Source organism: Ctenopharyngodon idella, chromosome 4 (assembly GCF_019924925.1).
Source record: "Ctenopharyngodon idella isolate HZGC_01 chromosome 4, HZGC01, whole genome shotgun sequence".
In the NCBI taxonomy this organism is placed as follows: Eukaryota; Metazoa; Chordata; class Actinopteri; order Cypriniformes; family Xenocyprididae; genus Ctenopharyngodon; species Ctenopharyngodon idella.
In genome coordinates this window covers 7,429,893-7,450,984 of record NC_067223.1, presented here as the reverse complement: position 1 = coordinate 7,450,984, position 21,092 = coordinate 7,429,893, and the positions used below count along the sequence as shown (strand labels likewise).

At 38.6% G+C, this 21,092-nt stretch overlaps 2 protein-coding genes across 4 annotated transcripts in view; one reads left to right on the top strand and one right to left on the bottom strand.

Moving 5' to 3' along the window:
• The first annotated feature begins 9,429 nt into the window (after nucleotides 1-9,429).
• Nucleotides 9,430-12,278, top strand: pmch (pro-melanin-concentrating hormone). The gene is made up of 3 exons (XM_051891201.1): nucleotides 9,430-9,742; nucleotides 10,741-10,909; nucleotides 12,090-12,278. Exons 1-3 carry the CDS (start codon nucleotides 9,497-9,499, stop codon nucleotides 12,137-12,139), a joined length of 465 nt encoding a protein of 154 aa, XP_051747161.1. The 5' UTR covers nucleotides 9,430-9,496; the 3' UTR covers nucleotides 12,140-12,278.
• The window catches only part of parpbp (PARP1 binding protein), a 14,433-nt gene continuing 5,578 nt past the window's right edge, over nucleotides 12,238-21,092 (bottom strand). For 2 of the 3 annotated variants that reach the window (XM_051891198.1, XM_051891197.1), the window contains exons 7-11: nucleotides 18,189-18,366; nucleotides 17,924-18,105; nucleotides 16,643-16,724; nucleotides 13,804-13,999; nucleotides 12,238-12,904 (exon numbers count right to left, since the gene is read on the bottom strand). In XM_051891198.1, the coding sequence (XP_051747158.1) occupies nucleotides 12,600-12,904; nucleotides 13,804-13,999; nucleotides 16,643-16,724; nucleotides 17,924-18,105; nucleotides 18,189-18,366 (943 nt within the window). In that variant the 3' untranslated portion in view covers nucleotides 12,238-12,599. Of the gene's footprint in view, nucleotides 12,905-13,803; nucleotides 14,000-16,642; nucleotides 16,725-17,919; nucleotides 18,106-18,188; nucleotides 18,367-21,092 lie in introns of those variants that run through there. The other variant, XM_051891199.1, reaches the window with a different exon arrangement.

Genomic DNA, 21,092 nt, shown 5'->3' with positions numbered 1-21,092 from the left:
CCTGGAGTCTCAGAGTGATTATAGTTAAAGGAACTATACATTTGCATTTCCTTTCAAAACAGGAAGTCTGGGAAGGACTTGAATAGCCAATAAAATTTAGTTACATACAGTAACAGCCACAAATGAAGATTTGTTGCATGCTTTCCAGACAGTTTTAGGGGGAATAGGCTTTTCCTTCTAGAAAGAATTTGATTGGACAAAAATCTGTTAGTGCAGGATGAGTCATCAATTTTTTAGTTTGTTTTTCCCAGAAGAGAAAGTCTGTTTTGTTAACTCAAAGCTATAGAAAGCAATGTTCTTGCCTCTTGTAAAGCATCTTGGATACTAAAAGGTAATAAAGGTATAGCATTTGCCAAATCGTACATCAATGCCCTAAAACTGCACATTCTCTGCATGACAAAGTGATACTTCCTAAAATATGACGTTCCGCCAAAACAAACAAATCAGGCAGTGGCTGTACTGACAAGAAGACTGCACATTCAGCTCTTTCTAGGAGGCACTCAGTGACGGGACAAAGCTTCTTGTATGCTGTCAGCACTTTTTAATGGATATATAGTGGAACAATCAAGCCTTTTAATAGATAAATTGGCCACCTGGCTTATGTTCAGCAGACATAATTTGAAATGTGGAGCAGGCGGCTGGCAGACGTTGTCTCAATGTTATTTTGAATCTTTTTTTCATCCATTTTTCCTTGTAATACCAAATCAATTATTATGCCCAATTAGACAAATTACAGTCTGCAAATTATTCTGGATTCTCTGCAAAACCAGAGAAACCATTGAATAACCTTTCTAAGAATTGTAGTAGATTATCCAAACCTGACTTCAAGATACCTCCAACTTGGTCTGCACAAAAAAATACATTACAAACATCTGCTAATTGCATGTCATTTTACACTTTAGTTAAAGGGAAAGCTCACTCAAAAAGGAGGAGACATTAGGCAGAATGTTCGCGCTGCTCTTTTCCATACAGTGAAGCTAAATGGTGACCAGAGCTCCATAATGTCATAAAAAAGTGCCATAAAAGTACAATAAAAGAAGTCCAACAACTTATTTATTTGCTATAAGTCTTTTAAAGCAATACAATATGATTGTAAGATTAATAGAAATATTTCAAACAAACCAAAAATAAACTATAATTACTACAACTTAAAATAAAATGAAAATATAAAAAAAGCCAATTCAGAAATGATTAATAAATGCTATACTAGTATATAAATTCTAATATAACACGGCTCTGTGGAATACTTGATTCTGATTGGTCAATCACGCCATCCAGTAGTATGTGATTCCCAGATAACAACCGTTGAAAACAGATAACACAGGCTCATCCGGGTAACTGAAGAATGCAGCGCTATACGCTTGCTAGGAACGTTTTGCGATTGGTGAGCTAATAAAATATTAAAACTCAGTCAAATCAATATTTTGTGTACAGTTATTTAATTATGTCATCCAGTATCGTGGACTCGCACCCTCTTGTTTCATTTTGCGACTATTGTTTTGCACACTGTTGGATTATAAGATAACAAACAGGTACGATTTTAAAACAGTTTCATCTCAGATCAATATCTCTTATCCCCATAATTATTTGTGTGGCGAAATGCCATTTATTAAGTGGTGTGACTGTACCGTATCCCTTAAATTTCCATTTGAATGTGCCACGCTAACAACTACGCTCTCCGCGGAAGCTTTGTGTTTAAAGAACTAATAAAATATTTCGACTCAGACCAATATTTCGTGCCTAATTATTTACTTATCGGCAAGTAGCCATGTAATAAGTGGGATAATGTACATCCAGCCGGTTGTTATCTCAGAATAAACCCCTTCAGGCTGATACAACATCACCCTGTTGGGGTTTATTCTGAGATAACAACTGGCTGGATGTACATTATCCCTTACATATAACACAGAGACACATTGTCATGTCAAACGAGGTTTGTTTGTCTTTCCCATGACACAGAATTAAAATATGGCTTCATAAAACTTGAAATACAGTATTTTGGACTACTATTATGCTGCTTTTTGACACCATTCCTGGTCACCATTTACTTTATTTAGGAATAAATCAGCATGAATGTTCTTCTAAACATCTACTTTTGTGTTCCCTGATCGTAAACGTTTGGAACAAAATTACAGTTTTGATTTTTGGATGAATTATTACTTTAATAAGGGTTACAATTACAAAATCTACTTTTTTATAAGTCACTTTAGTGTAAAAAAAAACAAAAGTCCGCCAAAACATAAACGATCAGTAGATACTGCATGTCCAAACCACACTCCATGAAAACACTCAGTGTACTTTTAATCCTATTAAATCTTGCAATGTTCCAATGGCATCCTAGTCTATTATGACAACAGCAATGTACATTTCTCACACGTGCAACGTGCCAGTACCACCATTCCATATGACATCCAGAAATGGTAACCAAGGACAGCTGTTTGAAGGCAGCAGCTTCCCATCTGCTGGTCAAGTTCAGAGGGATTCTAGCTAAAAAGCAAGCTTGTGTATTTCCCCCAGACCGGGCCTACTGTAGCTCTCAGAGTGCCGAGTGCATCTAAGGACACGGTTCCTGGACCTAACCCTGAAACTGAAGCTTCGAGCTCATTCAACTTACGTGTGCTATTGTCTTTTCAATGACCTTGTGGTCTAATTCAGTTCGTTCTCCCATTTCCCAAACTTCCCCACAGTAGTTTCAGAAGAAATAGAATTAATATAGGGCTGAAAAGCCATTTTTTCACTGCTAATGAATACAAGGCATCAGTTAGCCTGCTGGAATGGCTGGTGCATGAAGATTTGCAATAATAAATTATTAATTTAAGTATTCTTAAGGGAGCAGCAACTATTTAAACACATCCCCCCCCCCCCCTCCCCCACCCCCACCCCCAGGTGCACTGTGACATCTGGCAGCTTTACAATACAAGCTTGAACAGCCATTGATGAAACACATTCATTCCAAACACCATGTGTTCAGAAATCATAATCAGATTCAGGTGGAACTTGACTGCTTTCTGTTGTTTTGATTACTAAATACATAAGTGACAGACTGCCAGTTCCACAATCAAGCACAAGCTGTAACACTTTCTAACGCAGCTGAGCGGGTGATGAAAGGAGGGTGAATACAAGGAAAACAGATGTTCTGTTGTATTATCGAAAGTCATACAGCATGACTTGCCCTGGTAAAACATACATCCAGGAATGCATAAATGGCAGTAGTCTATTTAAGTCTTCAAATAACAGCAATTCTCCCATATTTGTCCATGGCGTCTCTTCCTGTATGTTTATGTACAGTACATAACATATTCTAGCATTTAAAATGACAACATGAAATTAAAATCGACACAATTTACTTTCTCAATACCAGTGTTGTTACTGAAAACTAAAAATAAAATCATTTTTGTTATTTTGTTTTGAAATAAAGCTGAAATAAAATATTAAATGTAAAACCTAAACTTCTTTTATTTCAGTAGACATTTTTAATTTAAGTTGAAGTACTAAAGTACTGTACAGTAGAGGGCGCAGCTCAAACAAACCTTTCAGCTGTGCTGCCATTCTAAATTAAAGAAGAATAGAATGCAGGAGAAGGAAGTTCAACACTCTTATTTCTAAATCTAATCTAAAGTAATTTTTGCTTATTAGTATGGTTGAATTAGATCATTGAAGGTCAGCAGCAAAGACATTGGTTAATAAAGTGACATTAAATACATAAAGTATATTCGTGTAATTTAATATAGTTAATTATTACAGGTTTGCATAAAATTCTGAGATCGAATTTTACTGTTCATTTTGAGGAATACTGAATGTTTTCGTGCAAGTGAGTAAATGCATGTTCACATTTAGTCTAGAACTACAATAACCATCATATTCACACAGCGCACACAACACCTGTGCACTTTATTTCTCTTAACACGGGGACAGGAGAGCTGTCAGTCAATAAATTTGAAAAAATAACTTGCGTTACTTATTTAAAAAAGTAACTTAGATATTTTGTTGTAAACTGAAAAAGTAATGCGTTACTTTACTAGTTACTTGAAAAAGTAATCTGATTACGTAACCCAAGTTACTTGTAATACGTTACCCCCAACACTGATAGTAATAACAGTAAATTATGCATATTTACAAGTTACTAACCCTAAACCAAACCTTAACCCTAACCGTAACTCTATAGTAAGTACAAATAGTTAATTAATATTACTCGGTACTTATTTGAGTAAGTACAATGTAACTACGTCACCTTAAAATAAAGTGTAACCATAAATACAAACTTTCTTTGCCTTTGAAATGACCAAACAAGTGGATGACCAAAATACTCCATCCAATGGTCTAACCAAAAAAAACAAAAAACAAAACTCAGTTGAGTCAAACTCAATCAAACCATTCACAATTCTGTTTGGTGCCACTAGTGGCCCAAAATGACATACTTCTAATCCACATTTCACAGTCCACTGTGCACAATCAAATCCTGATGGATAAAATAAAGTGCCACCTTACATTATTTCATGCTGCATGTGTTGCAGCACTATTTAAAGGTGTTGCGAAAGCCATTTCATGTAGTATTAGCAATTAAGAACTGTAATGCCAGATAATAAAATCATCATACAGTCAACATACAACACCACACGCATACGCGAGGTGGACATCCACGCCCCTACACGCTCCCTTTCACCCTCTACCTCTAGATCGCTCCCTCCGTCAGCAGTGGAAATTCACTGGGAGCTGATTGTGGCAAGAGAGTGTTGGCTCAGCTGCGAGTTTTAAGAACCCATGATGTCAGACACATATTTTCCTTGGAGAGTTTCTCATCAGCTGCATTGTTCCTGGAAACCATGGTCTGTTCTCTGGGCAACAAAGAAGCCAACCCCATCTCGGTCCACCATGGTCCCGCTTGAGCCCCCATTGGCCCCTTCAGCCCCGAACCCATCATTTACTACACCACCAAACAACAGAAGTAAAGAAAATAATCTGGTAACATGATCAATGGGGAGAGCATCTTGGAATTGTGGCCGAAAAGGATGATCAAAAGGCGCTTTTTAACGTCTTCGGAAAATGGAAATGTATGGTTTGTGAAGATGTGCGTAACAAAATAGGACAGAGTAACATGCCTGGTCTTTTTGCCATCCGTTGGGAAATATGGTGATGATACTGGTGATGTCATCAAGCCAAGCGCCCCTGTTGACCACAAGACGCATTTGACCACTTTACAGCAGTGCCCCCTGATATGAGAAGCAAAGGAACTAAATGTTCCCATGAGATGCTCCCTGACAAAGTGCTTGGTTCATCGGTCCCACCGCTTAAATTTTTCAGTCCATTTCCGCAGTTCTTTTTTTCTGCATTATTTAAACTCATCACACAGCTCGAGTTCTGTTGAAGAATTAATGCTTTTCCTCGAAAGAGAAGCATCCACATGTGATTTTTAATTCAAACCGGCAATGAGTGGAATATCTTTGAGTCAGCGGCCATAATTGTACGTAACTTTATCCCACATGAAGAAGAAAAAAAACTGTCATTCAGACCACTCTCTCTTTTCCATTACTGGGTATTTTAGCTGCCAATTCTGGAGTGGATACCTGATCCATCAATGGCAAAGACCGTGAGGTGAGAGATGGGGCGAGATGGGGCCATGGCGGAATGCAGGGCCAAAAGCGTGATTCTGTGTAACAGGGAAAATAGCCAAAATTCTGATGTCATTATATATCTTGTGTCACCTCTGGTAATTCCCATGCAAAATATTCAGAGGACACAAATGGATTTCCATTAGAGTGCAACGCTTAAATTACAGGATGTTCACGTCTCCAGTTTTGCGGCAAAAGGATAGATTTGCAAAGGAGCAAATCAAAAGTCCCAGTCAGACTGTATTCCCAAAGTACATACTACAAACTGCAGAAAAATTGGATAGCGGACATGAAATACTTTTAGAAAGCTGACATGTCCTGCAGTGTGATGTGCTAATGCCATCTAAAGCTATTTTAAACTATCAAACTAGTGCAGTGGAGTTAGACTATCAAACTAAAGAGTGGAGTTAGACATATCACAATCACTGTGTACTTAACAGTGTATTTGCCTAAGAAAGTACTGGTAATATAAGGTAACTACATGGGTTAAAGGGTTAGTTCACCCAAAAATGAAAATTCTGTCATTAATTACTCACCCTCATGTCGTTCCACACCCTTAAGACCTTTGTTTATCTTCAGAACACAAATTAAGATATTTTTCATTAAAATCCAACAGCTCAGTGAGGCCTCTATTGCCAGCAAAACAATTAACACTTTCAATGCCCAGAAAGCTACTGAAGACGTATTTAAAACAGTTCATGTGACTACAGTGGTTCAACCTTAATGTTATGAAGCGACGAGAATACTTTTTGTGCGCCAAAAAAACAAAAAACAAATAACGATATATCTAGTGATTCAACAATATCTAATGATGGACGATTTCCAAACATTGCTTCATGAAGCTTCGAAGCTTTACAAATCATTTGTTTCGAATCAGTGGTTCGGAGCGCGTATCAAACTGCCAAAGTCATGTGATTTCAGTAAACGAGGCTTCGTTACATCAAAAGTGTTTCAAAATTTCAATGGTTCACCACTTGGGGGGGGGGGGGGGGGGGGGGGGTTCAGCAGTTTGATACACGCTCCGAACCACTGATTCGAAACAAATGAATCGTTAAGCTTCGAAACTTCATCACTAGATATTGTTGAATAAAGTCGTTATTTGTTTTTTTTTTGGTGCACAAAAGGTATTCTCGTCGCTTCATAACATTAAGGTTGAACCACTGTAGTCACATGAACTGTCTTTAGTAGCTCTCGGGGCATTGAAAGTGTTAACTGTCTTGCTGGCAATGCAGGCCTCACTGAGCCATAGGATTTTTAATGAAAAATATCTTAATTTGTGTTCCGAAGATGACGGGTGTGGAACGACATGAGGGTGAGTAATTAATGACCGAATTTTCATTTTTGGGTGAACTAACCCTTTAAGGTTAGGTTTATGGGTAGGTTCAGGGTTAGTACCTAGTTATTACCTATAATAAGTACATAGTATGTACTGTACATGGGTAACAGGATTGTAAAATTAAGTGCTACCCAATCATGTCTAACCAGCAAATCTAGCTCGGTCCTTTGTATCTTTGTGAAGCTTATTGGTGCAATAATAAAGAAGTATCTATCTATTTAGCTGTGACTGTCTAGCTAACATTTCAGTTACACTCAGGTCGAAGGTTCAAAAACCTGGCAAAACAGTGAAGCTAGACCACAAATGTACTCTGAGTGTTTCACCATGGTGGCAATTGAGGCATGAAAGGAGATCTACGAATGTTAGCATGAAATTGCACATCAGAACATTAGATTATCGTTGTGAGGGCAATCAAAGGTGGAAAGGGGTCGCTCTGAAGGGTGAGACACATCAGAAAGTGGAGTGGCAACAGAGAAAGAGAGGTTAGAATAACAGAGCGTCAAACTGAAGTTCAGTTGTACTCTTGCTGGAACAGCCGTGTCTCCATAGACCAGTTGAGTCCTTCAGTAGAGGCTCTCTCACTCCAACACAAATACTCACTAAATAAAGGCTGAGTGTTCCAAGTAAAATCACTTCAGCTGAGTTCAATAACTATTATTCATGTCCCATTTCTTCTTGACTGTGCAACAGCCTCCATGATATTAATAAGGAAAGCCCTTATGTTTTCATAAGAACTGAAGAGGAGACTTGGAGAGCAACGTGAACACAATTCTTAAGAAGTACCCTAAAGGACTCAAGCTGTGAATAAAACAAAAAGTGTGACCAAAAAAAAGAAGTTTGTGTGCATCCAAATGTGGTTCCGTCAGATACCACCTTGTGAGGTGCTATCAAGCTGTAAGGTGCCAGTGATGATCATCCCTATTCTCAAGCAAATGACTTATGGATCGTTTCTTTTAATGACTCAATCAAATAGACAGAAGGAAAAGTCTCAAGCTGTGTCTGAAATCACCCCATACTCTTAAGGTGTTATCACATTTGCTGTGCAAATTTTGGCCGCAATCACTCCAATAGAAATCTGCATGATCTGGACATTCTTGTGAGGGCGAAACATTTCCTTATGCAGATTTCAAATTTCGCAAGGTTTTCATGCAAATTTGCTGCATTGACCAACAGAAAGCTGCTTGCTTTGAAAGTGACTTCTGTGTGAGCAGTGCTTCATGAATCACTACACTATTGGGTTAGGGTTAGTTCATCCAAAAATGAAAATTCGGTCATTAATTACTCACCGTCATGTCGTTCCACACCCGTAAGACCTTCGTTCATCTTCGGAACACAAATTAAGATATTTTTCATAAAATCCGGTGGCTCAGTGAGGCCTGCATTGCCAGCAAGACAATTAACACTTTCAGTGCCCAGAAAGGTACTAAAGACGTATTTAAAACAGTTCATGTGACTACAGCCTTAATGTTATGAAGCAACGAGAATACTTTTTGTGTGCCAAAAAAACAAAATAACGACTTTATTCAACAATATCTAGTGATGGGCGATTTCAAAACACTGCATCATGACGCTTCGAAGCCTCGAAAGCTGTGTTTTAAAATCGCCCATCACTAGAAATTGTTGAATAAAGTCGTTATTTTGTTTTTTTGTTTTATTGTCGTTGTAAACACCACTTTAATCCTGGGTAGAGGAACGTTTTACATTTGTAATTTAGAAGGGGGGATAGCACCACTTTTTCAAGGTTGTAGCCATTATTATGCCTTTCTAATCGAAAGATATTGTCTTGAATGTAAGATTAAACAGTAGACATTTTGGGTTCTTAACACCAACCTTTCACATCGTTCTTCATAATGTCTCTCTCAGATCCTTTAAAGAAGGCCACCAATACAAGTCCTCCTTTCTTAGAGAGGTCAAAGTTCTACCTACGATGAAATTACATATAATCCAGCACTGACCTACAAACAAAAAAAGGACAGGAAGATATTAGACGATGCCATGAGGAGGCGGCACCAAGGGAATTGGAGTTATCTGATTGATGACGATGTCTCAACAGGCATTCTCCCTTCTTTGAGCCTCATTCCTTTCAAATTGTAAATGTTGGCAGCGGATTACTACTACTGCTTTTAGATATTATACAAAATATGACCTCAGTGCACAACCTCTGACCTGCTGCATGATCCTGACAAACAAAGTATGGTAGGGTTGCGAAAGTCATGATGGAAGGAGACACCCTTTTCTCCAGATTCACAATGAAATGATCACAAATGTTATTTGCCCTTTTACAAAGCCACAGTGGGGTCTTTTAGAAAATTCAAAAACCATTAAAAATATAATCCTCCTAGTTTAAAGCATTTCCCAGTACCTTCCCTGTGGACGGGCATCAACTTTTCACCAAAGGTGAGCCATGGAAGTCATCAATAACTCAAATAATAGATCGAAACGGCCAACTCATCATCATCGGACACTATAAAAGCACATATTTGCTTCTCAGCGAACATGCGAGTGCAAAGCCAGGTTCCTGCAAGCAAATCAACCATCATCGCTCAAGATCATGGCATCTTCCTACATGTTCACGTTTGCACTTGTACTTTTAGTTGAGTTGACTACTCACTCATCAATGGCTCTGCCCAAGGTTAAGATGGATGAAGATCGTACAGACCAAGATAGAGTGGTGTCGATAGCAGGAGAAGATGATATAAGTGAAATAGGACCTGGGCAGCTCACCTTCAGAAGACACCCCATCATAGAAGGCAGACTGGTAGATGAAGACGGGACAAAACGCATCTTCATACTTGCCGTAAGTGTTTGCATTTCAATTTAATGTTCCATTTGTGTCATGTCAGATCAGCCTCAATGCTTGATGTTTTTAAATCTGCTTTGAAAACATATTTATTCCTTAACTTTTGACTAAATTTTAAAAATAGATATAAGGTTTTAGGGATTATGTATTTATTGGTGTTATAGAAAAGTGTGTACTGTAAAGCACTTTGGTTAAACTCCTGTTGTTTTTAAATGTGCTATATATTTAAAGGTTGAGTTGAGTTGACAATCAAGTTGCTGTCAGTTAAAACAGCTCAAACATGCATTTTAGTATGGGACTTGGCTAAAGCCTGATCTGTGAAACCAAGAGTAAGAGTTTTATTGCAACTTTTATTTCTTTTTTTTATATTCTGGTGAAAACCAGAGATTTCATGATTGTGTTTGCCAACACACACATACATTTACATGCACTTTACAAGTTTGATTTCAGTCAGTTTAAAGCAATTATTTGCCTTTAAGAAACTGCACCAGTTTGATTTTGCTGGCATGGTAAGAGTAAGGTGGCCTTTCTATGGGTATCTAACAGGGCTTTCACAATTCAAAGTTGAATCGTCCTCACATTGCTACAATTATCAGTGCAGTAATGGAACAGTCAGAAAGGACTACGGGAAGGACACGGTCACAAGAGGGGAAATGGAATCTATGGATAAAAGGGCCCATGGTGATATTGTGAAAATTGGCTAAGTAAGGCATGGGAAACTTTGTCGCAATTTGACACATTTCTTCCATGTGGGGCTCCATGCACTGGATTTGCTCCAGTAGTTTGGGAGCAGTTATGGAGAGGGATCTTGAGGCTGCCCTTGGGCGTGTGTTGTTCAAATTAACTTAAACATCTCCATGTGTGGTTTCAGACTTTAATTCTGCAGAAAAAAATGCCTATAGAGGGAGCAGTGTTTTGGGTTAGGCTGCTTCTGTTCAAGTGGTTGTCCCACGTTTTGATGTGTTGATTTAAAATGCATTTCCCTTTTCCACCAGGACACTGGAATAAAAGGGTCTCCTGGGAGGGAAGCAAACCTTTCCTTTTCGAGAAACTTCCCTGTACTGTCGTCACGTGGGACGGATCATGCTTTGGATGGATTCAACATGAGGGATGAGCGACGCAGTGTGGATGATGTCATTCCTGTGGGCAGGAGGGACATAGACAGTAAGCACTGCCAAGTTTCTTATCTTCTTCCTCTCCACTGGTGAGATATTCTTACCTAGCCATGAAAGTAGACTGAAATTGAATCGCATGAAAGTGCTTTTGAAGGGTTTTTAAATAATTGTACATATACTTGATGGACTGGCCATCCATCTAGGGCAGTGGTTCCCAACCCTGGTCCTGGAGTACCCCCAACCCCTGGAGTCTCTACTAACAAGCTGATGAGTTTAATCAGGTGTGTTTGATTAGGGAGACATCTAAAGCCGAGTCCCAAATGGCACACTTCTATGCACTTTCGGTTTTGTGGACTTACAAATGCTGCCGCGTACGCATGTCTGTTAAGTCTGAGACCGTAGGGTGTCCCATTTGTCAATTTTAGGCTTCAGAAGGGTGCTCACAAGCGGCCTTTGCGGCCAATATGAGTCCTCGATGCGCACTTTTGCTGAGCCCGCACTGGTGCCGGAAGTGCGGACTCATAGGAAGACTGCGAGTGTTTAGGGTGCCATTTGGGATTCAGCCTAAAATGGTCAGTGCTGGGGGTATTCCTGAATCAGGGTTGGGAACCACCAATCTAGGGTCTAGGGGAGGGTTCCACAAATCCAGCCCTGGAGGGCCACAGCCCTGCAGAGTTTAGCTCCAACCATAATCAAAGACATCTGAACAAGCTAATTAAGGTCTTCAGAGTTTTGGTAGGAGAGTTTGATCATGGTTTGAGCTAAACTCTGCAGGGAAGCAGATTTAAAGAACCCTGATCTAGGGTATTTCCTGAGAAGCTGGGATAGGCTTCAGTATCCCTGCATAGGACAAAAAGTTTTGGGAAAAAAAAAAAAAAAAAAAAGGGATAAACTCTAGATGGAAGAACATTTTACAATGCAAATGAAAAATGTTGTTTTTAAACGACATTACCAAACTGAGCAGAAACCCAGAGTTAAAAAGCAAAACCTGACATCCATTACTTTCTGAAAAACAAAATAGAATCCCAGAAACAGAGCCAGACTATCTTATCTGGTTTAAGCTGGTCTGAAGTGTTCAAAACCCATCTAAAACTGGCCAACCAGACCAACAAACAAGCTTAGGTCATTTTAATCTTTGTTTCAGTAGAGAAAATACCAGTGAGTAAACAAGTTGTCTTCCAGTTACATTTAATACTAAATTTGTTTTGCTCTTCCTGTTCTCTTCACAGTGCTGAGGTGCATGATAGGGAGAGTATACAGGCCCTGCTGGCAAGCTTGAAAGCAGAGCAGCTGACAAAGCACCTGCATGATTTTCCCAGCTCTCCCTTGATCCTTCAAGATACTCTAAATATAAAGAGGACAAACATACTTGTGTGATTTAAAAACAACTGAAATAAAAGTTTATTAAAATCTGCAAATTATGGGTTGTGTTCAAGGAGAGCAGAAAGCATACATTATAAAATGTACTCCAGTCACACGATCATCAACTAAAATGATAAAGTTCTATCTCTGCCAACTCATAATCTTCTCCCTTTCATTTCAAACATTCACACACACACAAATATATACACACACTGTGTCAGTAATTTGTCAGTTTTGGAACAATATGAGGGCGTGTTTAAAAAAACAAAAACAACAAAAAAAAACAACCCCCTTTAAATGCATTTAGACTACCAATAAATAAAATGTGCTTGTTGCCAAAACACAGCATCATTATTGATAAGAGAACATGGAGTAAATTACAGTCTGAAAAAGCCAGTCAGTTTTCCCTGACCAGCAATGAGCTTCTTGCTGGCAGCTTTACTGTTCCTTTTCCCCAGGCCTCCAACGGGAGCCTTGGCAGGGGGTCTTTTTTGAGGGGGCTGGTTCTCTTCTTTTCCCTGATCAGCGCACTCTCTATTGGCGAGCTTTCTCTTCGAAGTCCCGGTTGCTCTTCTGAGCTGTTCTGGCTGGGTCCCCTTCCCACCTGCTCGGTTCCAGGCATTTCCACTATGTTCCCCCAGAGCGGATTGGCCGGGACCTTCACACCTCAAGTTAGTGGCCTCTGGGTACACATCCACAGAAAAACAAGAAAGGGGGGACAAAAGAAAAACAGTGGACTTTGAGAATAAAGTGAAACAATAAGCAGGAATAAAAAAAAAAAAAAAAAAAAAAATAGGGAGGGCTGAGGACGGAAGGGTAGAAAAGGTTATGATGAAATTGCTGACGTTAGTCTGCACTTTAACAGGCGGTGTGTTTATTTTACAGCGCTGAAGCTGAACATTTGTCATGTAACCTGGTGGAGCGAAGCCCGCGTTCCCACAAAAAGTGAACGAGGGGTGGGGGGAACGTGTGCTCTTAGGGTTTTTATAACAGATGTGGGGGCGGCCAGGTTTTATGGGATGGGGAATCGTTTAAAGGTTGATCTTAAGTACCAGTCCCCAAGCAGGGACTGGGCAGGGATCGAGGCCTGGGCTGTGGAGGTGGACCTGGGCATCTTTCCGACTGTGTGGCGTCAGAAAAAGGGAGCACTTCTGCGTGTGTGTGCACACTCAACAGACCAAGCATGAAGGTTATTCAGTACACTAAGAACTGAGCCCCCTCTTGTTTAAGAAAAGAAGAAGAAAAAAAAAAAAAAAAAAAAAAAAAAACAACAACAACATGAAATAGACTTGATGGACACCGATTTCTTGCCAGTCGGTTACAGGGGGCAGGACTCTCATTCTAGAGAGCCCTTGATAGGACATGAACCTGTGGCATGCAGGATGAGTAATCAATATTTTCGTTACGGTTTCTCAGAAGAGAAATCCTACACATTTTAAAAGAATTTTAACAGCTAATATTTCATTTTGGCAACTTTTAAGAGGACACAACAGCATCTACATGGTCTCAAAGCCCGACGACTATGAGCGACAAAACAACTTTTTGATTGCATGCCGTCTTTAAACTTGGCAGAAACACTACCTTTGGGCTTGTTGTCCATCCCAGTGGAGTCACACTCTTCCTCCACAGATGCATGTAAAGAGATGGTTCGTTTGGGCGCAGGTTGCACACAGGTGGGAAGTTGGCTAGCACTTGGAAACTCCAACACCCGGTTGAGAGGCAGCTCGTCATCCTTGTAAGTACATGCAAACTGAGAGCGGATGGTTGGCCGCACAACCTAAGGAAAAAAAAAAAAAAAAAAAAAAAAATACATTTGTAAATATAAAATATTGGTAACTGATCAGGGGTGTGTTTCCCAAAGCAAACTATGGTCACAAGTTCCGTTGTTACCAATAGAGATCAATGAGATTTACAACCATAGTTGACTAACAATACTTTCGGGAAACGCACCCCAGGTTGTTTAAAGCTTGTTTACAAAGAAGTTACAAAAACTTAAATGATCAATAAATGTATTGTATACACATACATTAGAACAAGCAGCAATTTTTTAAACCGCAACAACAGCTGAAAATGAACATATATACATATATATTATATTATATTATATTATATATTATATTATATTATATATAAAAAAAACACACACACACACTTGCAAGACATGAATATGATCAATGAAGGATGTATGACATAGTGCCACTGCAGACAAATGACATTCCCATCAACTACCCAGAAACTCTCTCACACTGGCCTCTGGTCATCAGTTCGTCCTTATTGTTCAGCCCTGCTGATACAACATGGGTGGAAATGACCACATCTAAAATCTTATGAGAAAGAATACAAAAAAGATAAATATTGCGGTCCGGAGGCCGTGAGGAGCATGAAATAAGGAAATGGTAGCTCGCACAGGCGTAGTGAACCTCTAAGGTCTCAAGGGTCTCAGAGAAGCGCTGATCCACCTCTTTCAGGGCCTTTGATCCATCCCTGCTAAGGATTATCAGGATTCAAGGCTCTCTCTCCCTTTAGGCTAGCTGGCCGCAGTAGGAGAGTGGAATTCAGGAAAGTAAAAAAATAAAAAAATACTGCAGGCATAGTTGGGTGCGACTGCAAAGTGTAGAGAAAAGGGGGCGGTGGGTGTATGTGGGGGGGGAAGAAATCAAAGCTTGAGTGCAGCTTTTCAAAGCACTTTCTCAAAACAGCACCTAAAACAACAGAAAATCGCTCAGACTGGGTGCTTTCGTATGGGAGGCTTATATGGTACGTTGGGCAGCCCTGACTGCATGCCAACAGAGAGCCCAAGAAAAACTTGTCCACCAGCTACTTCCTCTGATATGAACGTCATCATTAAGCCTTCAATAAGATGAGGGGTGTGTCTGCGTGTTTGTGAAGCATACAATGAAATGACGCATGGTTGAATAACACCTGTCCTGGGAAAAACCAGAGGAGCCAGCTGACACAGCACTAGTAGCAGTGAGATTAAGTCCCCATTTACACATGGTATTAACATCGGATCAACTTATAAGTGTTAGCTGAGACACATTACTGTTAACACTTGGTAGCAATGTGCATCGAAGTATTGTGGTCACCTGTGATCAGTTTGAGGGGATGGTTTCTGATTTTAAACTACTCATATGTATATATATATATATCCAAATTTTTCACATCACAAAACATTTTTTTTTTCTACACCATTTACACCGGTTCTTAGGAGCATCCACTTGAGATTGGGTAACTTGAAGATCTTAATATCAGAGGTTTGTTTTGAGCGCATTTTGTGCAGCTGGAGATATGCTAACTTTATGTAAAAAATGTACTATCATCTTTTTATATGTGTAATACTGGCCCTCAGAGTACCGACTCTAGTGTGGGGTTCATTACGTGTTCATTAAACCTTACTACATAACTGTGCTCAGAATAATCTCTCTCTGCACTCGTACTGCTGGAGGAACCTCTTGATCTCTCCCTGTGCCAATCGACGTCAGTTTGTGATGAAACTATTGGAGTACGACTGGATAAAGTCATTCTGCAGACAACAGGAAACAATAACCTTTCAAGTTTCCCTTGCTAGCCGAGTAACTCCACTGATATGGCATGTTCAAAGTGAAATTGATGCAGAAAGCTTCCGCCCGTCCAGTTCAGGAAGCGGTGAGCTGCCCGGGGACCATTACCGCTCACTAACACAGGAAGGCGGCCAGAAAGTGGAGGTCTAAAGAGACATCTGCTAGTGCAATCAAATAAAGAAGCCTTTTAACAAAATGCGCCTAGCATACATGTTCACAGAGCACTCACCATTTCTTGGTTGGTGAAGATGCCCAGTCCTCAAAAAATTAAAGCGCCATTTATCATCACATTTAAAACGTGTTAGCAAACCAGAGACTAGTTAAAGTTGGTTTCAGAAACGAGCCTCTTTGACTGTCAGGCATCATTTAGTTCCTATTTAGGCAGTTGTTTCATATTAAGGGATTTATTCCTTTCAAGAATTTTATGACCAAATAGTAAAATAAATCCTTACAAGGCCAGAAGACAATCCTAAATTTTTAGCACATGCAAATATAATCTTTCTTCTCACAGTCCTCCAAGACTAGCGAGGCATTATAAATGTTTTCTGGATAAGATAGGCTTTAAGTGTGCAAACGTGCATCACTGCCAGAGGTTATTGGTTAAAGTTTGGAGTGTACTGTACTACACTAAATTTCACACTCAGTGGTTGTTTTTATATAACAGGAAACCCACTGCACAAGCACCATGCATAAAAAACAGCTGTATAAATTTGCACATTACACAACAGAGGAAGCAGATGATATAGCTTGTGAACGTGCATTACTTGCTGTCTGCTTTAAAAATCAAGCGTCACATTCAATTTTTGTTTGACCGCTATTTGAGACGGGGGTCTCTGCTTACAACCGCGATGATTCTTTACCTTGGACTTGATATGTTCTTGTTGGCTCAAGACGCGGTTCCGTAAAGGCTTTGGAGAAGTTCCCGTAGGAGCTTCTGGAGATCTATAGGCAAAAAGTGAGAACAAGTTAAATAACTGAAGAATAAAACAAGGTGTTGAAATGCAAATGAAAATGATTCAACATAAAAATAACTGCAACAGACAGCTGTTTTAATTAATCCAATAAACACAAGTTATCTTTTTGCCACACCTGTCAAAGGTGAGTGAACTGAGATATAAAATAGACAGGATATTTATACCAACTCTACAACAACAACTGTAATGTATTTACTAACTGTATTTTTGAATTTAAGTAAACAACAACAACAACAACAATAATAATATTATTAAGTTTTTAAAATGTTTTAGCATACACTATATTGCCAAAATATATTATATATATATATATATATATATATATATTATATTTTATTTGATTTTATTTTTATATATATATCATCCAACATCAGTGCCTGACCTCACAAATGCGCTTCTAGAAGAATTGTCAAAAATTCCCATAAACACACTCCTAAACCTTGTGGAAAGCCTTCCCAGAAGAGTTGAAGCTGTTATAGCTGCAAAGGGTGGGACAACTCCATATTAAACCCTACAGATTAAGAATGGGATGTCATTAAAGTTCATGTGCACGTAAAGGCAGGCGTCCCAAAACTTTTGGCAATATAGTGTATATTTTTGTCCTATGACAACAGTTTTATCCATTTTATCTAAGGGGCCGTTTACATGACAAAAAAATAAATAAATAAAAAAAAATAAAAAATAATAAAAAAATGGAAAACTTTGTATGCATTTCGGCTGTTCACTTACACGACAACAGAAAGTTGTCCTCAAAAGTTGTTGATTTTTTTTTTTTTTGCAGACAGCCTATCAGTAATCATGCTTGTAGGGTCACATGAAGTTCAATACTGATCAGTTGATGGCAAAATGAAAGACCATAGCCATACTTAGAAAGTATGTTTCAGTTTTCTGAAAAGATTTGTTTCATTTTAAATGTTTGCCTAAAACGTATCATATCACAGCCTTCAAAAACTTGCTGTCCAGTCTTCAGTAGTGTTTATTTACAAAGTGGCATGACCAACTACTGGCCTGCCATGCATAATACAGCGTTTTTAGTCTTTTCCGAGCATGAATGGGGATCGTTTTAATAACGATGTCATCTGTATGTGAGAAATACAAAGGTAAAATGTTTCCAGATTTTGGTACATCATTGTCGTGTAAATGTACCATCAAAGTGGTGCAACTCACTTGTACAGAGTAAGAAGACAAGCTCCAGCGTTGCCATTAAGAACCGCATGATCATCAGAAAGCAGTTCCGCCTTGTTCCTGCAGGGCGGGGCTAGTGCCTCTTCATCCAATAGGGCCATCAGAACCTTCACAGTCTCTCGGCCCCCATAGGCAGTACAGTGGTTAATAGCATACGCTTTGGGCTAAGAAGCAAACATATTGTGTATTACTAATAATGTTGGTTTGGAGAGATCCAGAAAAAAAGAATACATAAACTATATTTTACCCTTGCTGGACTAATTCCTGTGCCAACCACTGACTGCGTCTGCATGGTGTGTATTTGACTGATTCTTTCCTTGAGACTTTTGGCAGTGTCCTCTGCTGCAAGGTATACTGGGTCTCCACCACTGCGGCCTTTGACCAAAGCAGCTCTAATACTAGACACCAGCTTGGATCCAGCTTCTCTGTTTGGGACAAAACAGACAGGTCAACAGCTGATTAGAACTATAAACAAAAAAAAAAAAAAAAAAAAAAAAAAAAAAAAAAAAAAAAAAACAACAATTATATATATATATAAGTTTCAATAACCTCTCCAGGCCTAGAAAGTTTTCCATGACTGTCAAACTCCTGAATATTAATTGTTTGTTATATAAAAGATATTTGTTGCAGAAAAATAATTTTACATGATTAAAGTCTAGTTTGACCACTCTATAACTCATGTAAAAATGTGGTCTAGAAGGGTCCAAGAGGTATTCGTGCCAGACCAGTGCTATTGCTGAACTCCACCTCACTTTATGTGTGAATATATGAAGAGATTAATAAATGTAAACATTTGGGCTGCAGCGGGAAAGAGGCCGCCCTGAATCCCTGACCTTGCTTTTGTGAAAGGGAATTACAGTAACAGAATCATCTGGGAAAACAGATGTTAGCTGTACGAGAGACCCCGATTCCCCCGTAAGCAGTGTTTGTGTGTGGTAATACAGTACTCCATAAGGTGCTGGGAGGTGGGGAACTGCACAGGCAGGGTAGCAGGCTGATGAAAGACCCCTTTTGGCTCTGCGCTCGCACTCTCTCATCAGAGAAAAGAGACGTGGAGGTGAACAGGACCACATGCAACAGGTTCAAGGCACTTCCATCAAAAATGAAGTTGATGCACATGATGCAGTGCAGGAAATGATCTTGCGTCCTTTCTGAATAACTCAATCATCTATACAATTCAGCTTTATGTGTTGTGCTGCCAAATGTCTAGTGGAGATTTGCTTGGACGTTTTGAAGTGCAAGTTATCATGGCAGAATCTCAGTGTTATGACGTTTAATCAGAGTTATCAAACGAAGGAGGGACAAGTCGCCATTTGCTGTTTGGTTCAACACACTTTGATGTTCCTCAGATAAACATGCTTGAACAATTCAGGCGATTTCATTAATACTGGTGCAGACGTAATTAAAGGTTGCTTTTGAGAGAAGAGGAACAAGCGTCGATAGATGGCAGGTAAAAGACGAGAGGATCCGTTTTCAAGATGTGAGGAGACCAACAGATCTACAAATACAGATAGCAGGAACATTTTGTGTGGGCCAAGCAAGGTGATACAAAATCTCTTGTACAAATCAAAGGCTTCTATTCTCTCATCTGGGGTTGTGCACTAATGATAGAGAGACGCAATGGAAGTCAAGGCCAGGTCATGACATTTCTTGCTACCGATTCAGAGCAATAGCTATCAGATTAGTATACTACTCATACTACTGCTGCAGTTAGTGTACACAGCATGTACAATGTGCAACATACAAGACACCAATTTTCTGTATGCATAGAATGACCAGCAACATCTGCCAAAAAGAGCAATATACAACAGGCATGGTTCATGGCATGGAATAATGTATCCCATAATGCAATGCACTCAAACTGACCTCCCATTTCTAGTGACAGAATAATAGCAAGTAAATCACAAAATAAATAAATAAATACTTGTTTAAATAAATAAATAAATACTCAAAAGACATTTTACACAAAACTGGGGACTTATGCATAGGCAACATTATGTCATTATGTAACAAACACAGTGTGAAGTCATGTGACGTACTAGAAACTTTTATCTTGGAATAATGCCCAATTCTTCACTTATTACTTTATAATTGGGTCAACGACGTGATGGGTCATTTTTTTTGTCCAAAGGCCTTATTATTATTATTATTATTATTATTATTAATAATAATAATAATAATAATAAACAAAGATATGACATCCAAAGTATATAAGGTAGTACAACTAGATCTCTTTTATTGAATCCAAAAGGTTTTAATTCTATTTTGCTACATATAAAAGGTATTTTAAAGATTTTGAAGTGTCAAAAGGTCATTCGGTTTAACCGTCCAAAAGCCAATACAGCCATTTCATTTGTGATTAAAATATCTTAAAATGTAATAAATGTATATATTTTTTATTCTGGCATAATTTTATAACATCATATATCAACAAAATTGTATTAAAATTATGTGTAGAAGTCATTGCTTTGTGAGAAAGAACGCCCATTTCATTGATGTCATTTGGAGTAACCAATATAAAGGGACCATTCTGCATCAACACATGCGGTCAATATCATGTGACAGGATGTGACATCATTCAGACACCTGCAAAGGACCACATGGTCGTGAAGCAAAGTAATGAACTCTCTTTTAACTATTTGAAAAATTACTGTTTTCACTTGCTCATGCGCATATCCCGAAACATCAGGTCATTCGGTACAACCGCTATAAAACATGGAAAATGTTGTAATATTTTAAAAACTTGTACTAAATATAAAATGTTTGATTGTCCTTTTGCAAGTTAGCAAGCTAATTAGCTAGCTAGCTAGATATCAGCCTGTTAGCATTGTTTGAAAATATCAACCAGTATAACCAAAAGTGTCATTCGGTAAAACCAAAATTTTGGTTAAACCCAATGACTTTTTTGGTGACAAATTTTGTCCCTCTTGTAAAAAACAAACAAAAAAAACAAACAAAACAAAAGCAGTGTTAATTGATTATTAAAAACCACATAATCTCATTGTTAACATTTAATAAAACTCCAAAAATTAATTCTCTCCATTATGTTTTTTTACACTTAAAAACCTTATTCGTCAATGACCCAATTACAATAATCATGTTCAAATAAATAAATAAATGTTGATAAATATACACACACTGCACAATATTA